The 9804-nt window shown below is 36.6% G+C and overlaps 1 protein-coding gene across 1 annotated transcript; it reads left to right on the forward strand.

Annotated features, from left to right (window-relative positions):
• Positions 1–1424: 1424 nt before the first annotated feature.
• Positions 1425–2101, forward strand: LOC133878416 (uncharacterized). The gene is made up of 2 exons (XM_062316970.1): positions 1425–1672; positions 1777–2101. Exons 1-2 carry the CDS (start codon positions 1587–1589, stop codon positions 1958–1960), a joined length of 270 nt encoding a protein of 89 aa, XP_062172954.1. The 5' UTR covers positions 1425–1586; the 3' UTR covers positions 1961–2101.
• The last annotated feature ends 7703 nt before the right edge of the window (positions 2102–9804 follow it).

The following is a 9804-nucleotide window of genomic DNA, read 5'->3' on the forward strand; positions in this document are numbered from 1 at the left end:
ATTTATGTGTATTTTTCTAATGTGTACAACTGCTATTCTAACAATCATATTTTTTAAAAAATATTTAACTGCTTTTTCAACCGTCAGAAACTGTAATAAACTATTTTTTTGTAAGTTATAAAATATACTTTTCAGCATATTTGATGGCATCATTTTCTTTTCTCTCCTTCTTCTTCTATGTTATTACAGAATTTATTATTTAGAGTAGCATTCAGAATTTGCAATCTGCACACTACATTCGGACAGTATTGTATCTTGAGGACATAATTTTCTCTATTGCAAAACTTATTATATAAGTGGGAGACAATATTTATCTAAGAGACAGATTAATATTCGTCTTACTGTCCAAAAATTCAGTGTTTTAATTTCCATTCAGTTTTTATTTTGCTTTCACCAATTTATGTAATTCCCATGTATTTATTTTTAACAAGAGAGAGACTTACAGTGAAGAATGTTACACAGATAGCTTTTGACGACAAAGATAAAAAGAACACAACTTTCTTTACGATTGGCTAGAGCTTGGTGTCGAAAACTTGTTGTGAAATTAAAAAAAATAATAATAATGGCAAGACAAGATAGTGAGATTGCAATGTGTGAAACTAGTTCTCCACTAACCTTCAAGAACTCTATATTATTCATCCCCTTTGTTGTTGTCTCTTTTATAGGCATAGAATCATAATAAGAAGATAACAAAAAAAAAAAAAGAGGAAAAAATGTAGATATAATCTTCTAAAACTATTATCTTATTGTCAATGTTCCCCAATAAATCAAAATAAATATATAAAAAATCCTTTATAAAATTATATATAAATTTTTTTTTTTAAAAAAACTAAACACTAAAAATTTAAAAAGAATTCTAAAGAACAAAAAAATTTAAAAAAACAAAAAGAAAACCAAGGGGTGGCCTTTTTTTTTTAGTTATAGTTATAGTTTTGTTTTGATTTTTTTATAAATTTTTATTAAACGGTGATAAATGTCATCATTTTATTAGTGTTGACATGGACATTAATGGAATCTGTCTAGTGGTTTGACTGTAGAGACTAAATTATTATTTTGGTCTTTCCTGATGACTTCTGAATTATTTGTATACAGTAGGAAGCGATTTGTGATTTAGGCTAGTTATATGAACTGATTTTGCATTTATCTGGAAAAAGAATTTTTTTTTTTTTTTTTCTTTTTTTTTATAAAAAACTGTTTTTTTAATTAATTTTTTATTTTTAGAGGAAAGGGTATTATTGAAAACAATGACATTTTTGAAATACAGTAACAATTTAATAAGTCCTTTTAGCACACTTAAAAATTTAAAGGCGTACTCTAAAATAAGCTGTTAATTTAAAATTTTGAATGTTTTAAAATTTACAACATCTTATTGCCCACCATTCACCAATCGGCTTTAAATGTTTTAAGAGAGACGCTGCAACCACAAATAGAGAGAGAGAGAGAGAGAGAGAGACCAGACGAACACTTCTCCCAACATAAAGTCCCAAACTAAAATCCGATAAAACTAATAATAAAAAAAAACCGATATTTATACTCGTCTCTCTCATTCCTATTTTCACATCACTCCAGAGAAAAAAAAAAAAAAAATGCAGTCCATGTTAAACCTCCATGGTTCCTATGGCCTTCCTCTCTGTGTTTGTGGGATTGCCCATCACCTCCCTCTCTCAAAAGAGTATTTTTTTTAGTCTTTTTTTTCGCTCCCCACTCTCTCTCTCTCTCTCTCTCTCTGTGATCTGTATACTATGATTTTCATCTTTCTTTTCTTTGGTGGCGCAGGATAGCAGATCATGATCGCAGAAGGGAGGCTATAAAGCGCCAGAGATCACAAGCCGGAGAGGAACTGCATGCAAATCAAGAAATGTCTACCCAGCTGGAGAGAGTGCTTAGAGGGACCGAAGAAGGTGAGGTTGATGGAGATCTGGCCCACTGTTATTTGGCTTGTACAGCTAAAGCTGCTTAACTTTATTGAAATTACTACCGGCCGGCCATGTTTTGACATGCTGTTTTCTGCTTTATTTGATTTTATGTATATTGCTTTGTAGCTTTGTGTTTGATCTGGTCTCTCTCTATATTTAGTTTCTGTGATCTTGCCTTGATGATTTGATCGATCTGCTTATTCTTTGTTATTTTTCTTCTGGAGTGATTGTCTGTACATGCACCATATCCATATGTAGATCATACATGTCAGAAAACTGATTTTAGCATCCAAGTTTTCATGTCCATTTTCATATAAATTATATAATAAAGGTGGTGTTCATGAAAGACATCTTACATAAAAAGGTGGGTACTGGAATCCTATCTCTACAGTTTTGTTAAGGAAGGATTTGATTTTAAATCTCTAAGATTCTAACACAATATTGAAAAGGAATAAATAAATAAATAAAATTCATGGACCAGACTATTATGTGGTAATGGCAATTTGTGTTTACATATTGAGTTTGTTGAGTGTACTTGTGAGGTGTCCCATATTATTAAAATGTAAGAAGAAATGGTGATTTTTATAGCATTGTTGGGCTCAAACCCATAAGCTTAACATTTTAGGTTGTGTGATGTTTCGACATGCTATATAAAGAGCTTATTAAAAAGACTCCCCATTGTCCCCAATGTGCCTATCCCCTAACAGTTGATATCAGAGCCATGATTAGCTTCCTGGAATGAGTGTTTGGACATATCTATTTTTGCTCGGTACACATGATACTCTTGGAAATGTAAAAAGACTGTTTTTGCTCGGTCCGCGTGACATTCTTGAAAATATAAAAAGAATTGAGTTGATAGAAGAGTTGAGTCAATGTGGATCACAAGTGAGGTATCCGACATTGTTAAGATGTAAGAAGAATGTGTGGTTTATAACATTGTTGGGCCCAAATCCATAGACTTAAACTTTTGAGTTATATGGTGTCTCAACATGATATATAATGGGTTCACTAAAAAACTCTCCAATGTTTCTATCCCCTAAAAGAGTTCTCGTTGTGTCAATAAGTAGATATAACACTATGTAAATCAATTCTATTCGAATTATTTAATTTTGTATATATATATATATAAACTGTAGAAGTAAACTCTAACTCGATTTATTTATTAATCTTAATCCGTTAGTTTTATGTTGAGGTCCTATCGAGTTTGGAGATCGTATAAAAAATTAAAGTAAACATAGGATGTTATATTTTCATGATTAATTTCATAGACTTGAGTTCTCTTGGAACATGTCTTCTAATCTTAAGATACCATTACACCAACTTAATAATTTTCTTAATTCGATGGATGCACCTTAAAACATTATTACAATTCTTCTGCATTCCAACGATCTTTCCAAAAGGTCGAGGAAAAAAGGGGGATGACTTTGCGATTTTTTTGAGTAAAAATAGGCGAGGGTAAAATTTGCTTTTTATATATTTATTTATTTATTTATTTATTATTATTTTGTGTCTGGTCCGGCAAAACGTAAAGGTAAAATTTACTTGAAAAAAGTAAACGTACAAACAAGTGGTGAAGGGTTTTGCCAAAATTGAGGCGACAATAACACGTGAGATAAAGATAATTCCTGTTGGGAAGAGAGTGTGGTCACATCATCAGGCCATGCCGTGTGTCTTCGATTAGATTTGGGGGAGCCGATGTTCATTGTGGGCTTTCATAGAATTTTTTTTTTTCCTAATTAACATGGGAAAAGTGGAAAAAAGTGGTTTCCATGAGAAATTTAAGGTTGTAGTGGGGTCGAACTTAGCCAAACTCTAAAATTTTAAGTTTCATTTGCTTATGAGCCGAGCTAATTAATAATTGAGTTTGAGTTTAAGTCGAGCTATGAGTTTGGCTAGTTGAAAGCTCGGGCGAGTTCATTGAGTATGACATTAATTAGAAATAATCAGAGCTTGAACTATGTTATTAAATTTTTTAATATTTGTTTCAAGCGGAGTTCAAACCCGAATTTGTAAACAACTTCTATACATTTATCTATAACATAAATATATAATATGTAACTATATCGAACATATTCTATATTCTTTAAGTAACGACTTAACAATATGTTATTATATATAATTAAAGAGTAGAAACTATAGCATATATAATATAAGCAAGTAGTAGATCTAATATATTATATATAATTAATTAACTATCGTATATGCATAATATTTAACTATTGTTAACCATGTGCGATGTGTTATTTATATGTTGGGTCAACACCGACCTCGAAAAGAAGAAAACAGCAGGACTCCCGGGAAAGTCCCATCTCGAGAGACAGGTACTAAGCAGCCAAAATAGCAAGACTCTCAGAATAGTCCAATCCCGTGAGGGAGACACCGAGCATCCATTTCCGAGAATGCAAGGCAAGAGGTATAATCAGATTAGGTCGTGAGAATACAGACACATTCTGAGACCGAGGTCCAATTTAACCAGTGAAGGCTTAGGACAAGCATGTCCCGAGAGCTTAGGTATCAACCGCATTCCGAAAAATCATAAATGAGAAGCCACTATCTAAGGATAGACATACAGTTCAGATCTCCAAAGATTGTGCCCAGCCCCTGAAGATCCGGGATTGAAGATAAATCCCAGATCCTCAGGAAAGTTGCGCTCAAAGAAGAAGAAGAAGAGAATCCCGAGAAATCCGGAGATCATGGATCTCGGACTTCCCGAATTCCTCAGCACTCTTCAACTGTATCAGAAAGCCTATAAATAGGCTTAGACCCCAAGTATAAAGCAGATAAAATTTTGGCAATTAAGCAAACTTTTTTTTGAGCTGAAGTTGACTTAGGCATTGAAGAGGACCCCCGGAAGGGTCCCTTAGGTTTGCTCATTTTTCAGAATTCTTGGAGAAAACTAGAAGAGCTCAAGGAACATGCTATATTCACGCCATACTGGAAATTGTACCAAAAGTTTGGCGCCGTCTGTGGGAACTCGATTCTCATAAAAATAAGAAATTTGCAATGGTGATGAACATACGTTCCAGCAGCCAAAATAACCGACAACCCAGAGTCCAATTGGACCCGGTTATTCAAAGTTACCCACAGCCTGCACCGTTTCCTCCCCCAAGCGGTGGAGACCAAGAACGCATAGCAGCGTTAGAAGCCCATATTAAAGCCCTGATGCGGCAAAACACAGAGTTGCTGCTTAGAAATATGGAATAGCCCCATTATGAGATGAACCGGGTTGAGCATGAAGAGGAAGAGCGTAACAGCTATGTCAATGGCCAAGGTTACCGAGAAGAGGATCGTCGGGAGGACGACTACCAGGAAGACAATTCTCGGCATGGTGATCCCCGAAAATTAAGAAACAAAAGGCCCCACCACCCCGAAGGTCGGGAAGAGGATGTAGGAGACCTTAGCAGAATTCTAGCCGAGCTAAACAGAAGGTGCACTCACATAGACATGGACAGGAAGGACGAGAGCAAGTCCCTAGTGGTGGACAGGCTCTTGTCCGGCATTGACTCTCCCTTCACCAGCCGGGTAGCAAACTACCGACTACTCGAGAAGTTTAAGGTACCTCAGATCATGAGTTACGTTGGAGACGAAGATTCTCCAGATGATCCGAAGAATTTTCGAGCCCACCTAGACCTTCACGAGACATCTGATGAAGTAGCATACCAGGCATTCCCTCTAACTCTTTCAGAGAATGCTCGAGACTGGTTCAAGAGATTGCCCCCCAACTCAGTGGACAACTTTAAGGAGTTGAGCAAGATGTTCCTAACGGAATTCCTAGCTTTCCGAACAAGAAAGAAGACGTCTGGGTACTTGTTAAGACTGCACCAGCATAGCAACGAAACTCTTAAGGAGTTTGTGGCTTGGTTCAACTGAGAGAAGATAGCGGTTGAAGATCCAATTAAGGACATGGTTTATGCCACCCTCTATCAGGGCATTTCACCCGGGGAGCTACTAATGAGGAAGTTGGCTTGGAAGCAACCGAGCAACTTGCAAAGCCTGATGGACAAGGTAGAAGAATATATCCATCAGGAAGAGACGCTAAAGCCAATGGCCATTTCAAGGCCATCCCGAGATAGGTCCCTGGGAGGAAAAAAGAAAGATTTTAGGAAGGTTGAAGGAGAAGATCAAAGGCAGGTAAAGAAATTTAAGGATTATAACTTTACACCTCTGAATGCCGAGATATCGGAAGTCCTTATGGAAATTAGAGAGATCTGGAGTTTCATCGGCCACCTAGAATACCAGGTAACCCTCATTCGAAGAATGAAGGTAAATATTGCGATTTCCATGAGCAGAGAGGTCATCATTCCGAAGGGTGTATAACCCTGAGGCTGTTGATTGAAGAGCTCATAAGTACATCAAGCTAGTCCGGTTCTTAGGAGAGCAAAGGAATCGGCCCGAAAATAATAGGCCCCAGAATTGCCGAGACTATCAGCCCTGATGCCGACCTCAGCCAGACGAAAGGGATCGGGAAGATGATCCACAGAAGGATGAAGAAAGAAGAGAGGATTGGAGAAGTAGGAGCTTACGGCGTAGAAAGCCGAGGCTGGAACAAGCTATGGCCAAGATCAGGTAGTCAGGTTAGCCGGTAGTCCCGGAAAAGACTCATATTTATTAGTAGTTATGTTTTAAAGAACAAGATTATTATCTTAGTTGTAATAACGATAAGAAGAATTTCCCAGATTTGGGATGATTATTTTTTTGAATAAAATAATACAGCTGACTTAAGCATTGGAGTGTTCACGGTCTAGGGATCGGGAACCCATTGATATCATTTCTTTTACAGGAATGAGAAAGATAGCAAGCAGAACTCCAGGATATTCCTATCCCGAGATATAGAAAGAGTCTCTCGGCTAGTCCTATACCGAGAGCAAGAAGAAATAGTCTCTCGGTTAGTTCTATACCGAGAGCAAGAAGAAAGGGTCTCTCGATTAGTCCTATACCGAGAGCAACAAGGAAAGTCTCTCGGTTGGTCCTACACCGAGAGCCAGGGAGAAAACCCTACATAGAAAACAAGGCAAAGCCTCTCGGATCAGTCCTTATCGAGAGCAAGAAGGTAGACTCTTGGTTAGTCCTATACCGAGAGCAAGAAGAAATAGTCTCTCGGTTAGTCCTATACCGAGAACAAGAAGAAATAGTTTTTCCGTTAGTCCTATACTGAGAGCAAGAAGAAATGGTCTCTCGGTTAGCCCTATACTGAGAGCAACAAGGAAAGTCTCTTGGTTAGTCCTACACTGAGAGCCAGGAAGAAAACCCTGCAGAGAAAACAAGGCAAAGTCTCTCGGATCAATCCTTGCTGATAGCAAGAAGGTAAACTCTCGGTTAATCCTACACCGGGAGCCAGATGACAAACTTGTAGAAAAAACAAGAAGGTTTGGGGGGTCGGATTTAACCTTCGGTGTTGCAGATTCTCAGCAGGCAAGACTCTCAGTTAGCCCTATATCGGGGAGCCAGGGAGACAACCCTATAGGAAAAACAAGAAGGTTTGGGGGGGTCAGCTTTAACCCTTAGTTTGTAGGTTTTTAGAAGACAGGAAGACAACCCTATTAAAAACAAGGAGATAACATGTTTTTTGAAGGAGCCAAAGCTTGGATTTTTCGAGACAGAGAATTCATGTTACCCAAAGCCTTGGATGAGAGAATTGGTGGTAACTGTTGGAAATATTTCCATTCAGGCTAGCCTTCGGGTCAACACTGACCCTGAAAAGAAGAAAATAGCAGGACTTCCGGGAAAATCTCATCTCGAGAGACAGGTACTAAGCAGCCAAAATAGTAGGACTCTCGGGATAGTCCAATCCTGAGAGGTAGACATCGAGCAGCCATTCCCGAGGTCAAATTTAAGCATAGTTAAGTAATTATTTATAGTCTATAGGTTACTTTGATATATATATATATATATATATATATATATAGCAAGACTCTCGGGATAGTCCAATCCCGAGAGGTAGACACCGAGCAGCCATTCCCGATGTCGGATTTAAGCATAGTTAAGTAATTATTTATAGTATATAGGTTACTTTGTTTATATATATATATATATAAAACAAAGTAACCTATAGACTATAAATAATTACTTAACTAACTATGCTTAAATAGTTAGTTAGTTGCTTAGTAATATTAAGTTAGTATATATTAACCAACTAATTAAGAACTTAATATGTTAGTTAATATTGAGTAAGTATATGACTTAGGTTCGCAAACTTTAATCGAGTCGGGCGAGCGAGTTGGGTTGGGCTTTATACAAGCTAGGTTCGCGAGCCTTAATCGAGTTTCGTTGAACGAATCTGGTATGTATCACTTAATAATCAAGTGAGTTTCTACAATCACGAGCAGGTTTCTGCAGTCACGAATTGAATTTGGATCAAGTTTAAATGAGTGGGTATCAAGCGGGTTATTAAACGAACTGGTTTATTTACAGCCATACATGAGATCAAACTAGGAGGGGGCAGACTCCTCGACAACATACCCGAATAGAATAAGTAATACCCAAAAATAAGAAAAGAAAATAGAAAATCAATCTATAAATGAACCTCAAAGGGACCATAAACAACAGAAATATAACCAAAAAAAAAAAACCCAATAACAACAGCAACAACGATGGAAAAATAGGAGATGTGTGGTGCGTGAAGGCTACGTGTGGTTGCGTGGGGGGCAAACGGGTGCGTGAAAGGAGGCGTCGGGAAGTGGAAAGGCTACAGATTGCGATGATGTGGCGCTTTAGTTGGGAGAGAGAGAGAGAGAGAGAGAGAGAGGAAAGATGGCAGATCTGATTTGAAGACAGAAGGCAGAAGACGGAAGATGGTAGATCTGGATTATTAATGAAGAAGTATACAAATGAATATTGTTTGGTATAATACAGTTTACTGTGTTTAGAAAATCATTACTCTATCGAAGTAGCCATTAGAGGTCACGGCTCTCTTAAAGTAGTCATTGAAGATCACGACTAAGATTAAGACTGACTCTATTAACTCTAAACTAAGACCCTTAACTCTACTAAAAAGAATCAAAATCAAACTCTTTATTAGAGATTTATTTCTTATTGAACTCTAAGTACAAAATAACATTTGACTAACCAATGAAAATGCTCTAATGTTGTACTGAGAAGAATCTTTTTCTTTTTTCTTTTCACTTTTCAGCGTCGGGTTGTGTCCTACCGGGGAGATATAAGCCAAACTGTTTCCTAGCAGTCCTTGGATTATTTCTATACAACTAATTAAAGCAATCCCATAATTAAATTTAAATAATTTGTATGCTTAAAATCAAATATGTAATTAGTAATATATGAGAAGAGGAGAACTGAATGAAAGGAATAAGAGGAAAAGCTACTAACATGATCATTACCAACAAAAAAATAAAAAAAAATAAAAAAAAAAAAAAGGGAAAAGATACCCAGATTAATTGTAACATGATTAATTACGAACATTAATTGTAAGTAGGGAGGTGGTTGTATAGTATCAATTCCCTATCCATCCTCATCAAAAGGGACCCAGATTGTCAAGGAACTTTTAATGTCGTTGCATGCATATATAATCAACATGGTTCAATGTAAATTGCATTGTAGATGGAAAAGGTCTACTGTTTCTGCACACGTTAACTCTGGGTAACTACGGCTTCAATTCCACAATAACTTGTATTTTCGAATAGATCAATGTTTTACATAGTTTTACTCTTCTATTCTTACTTTTGTATTATTTAATTGACGTGACTTTTAAAATTATTTTTAAATTTTAAAATACATAATTATTAAATTTTGGATCCAACAAAACCGGGTAAAAAAAATATCAGAATAAAAATGGATAATAGTAGTCTCCATGTCAAACAATACACTGTGATAGCAATAAATGGAAAAGTGGCCGGCCATATATATATACGCAACACGTTGACAGAGCTCCACG

This window comes from Alnus glutinosa, chromosome 9, assembly GCF_958979055.1.
Source record: "Alnus glutinosa chromosome 9, dhAlnGlut1.1, whole genome shotgun sequence".
Lineage (NCBI taxonomy): Eukaryota > Viridiplantae > Streptophyta > Magnoliopsida > Fagales > Betulaceae > Alnus > Alnus glutinosa.

Bases quoted from the DNA above. Each gene is read 5' to 3' on its own strand.
- LOC133878416 (XM_062316970.1), top strand. From the start codon at position 1,587: ATGCAGTCCATGTTAAACCTCCATGGTTCCTATGGCCTTCCTCTCTGT. The intron at 1,673-1,776 runs GTATTTTTTTTA...TTGGTGGCGCAG, and splicing joins CACCTCCCTCTCTCAAAAGA to GATAGCAGATCATGATCGCA.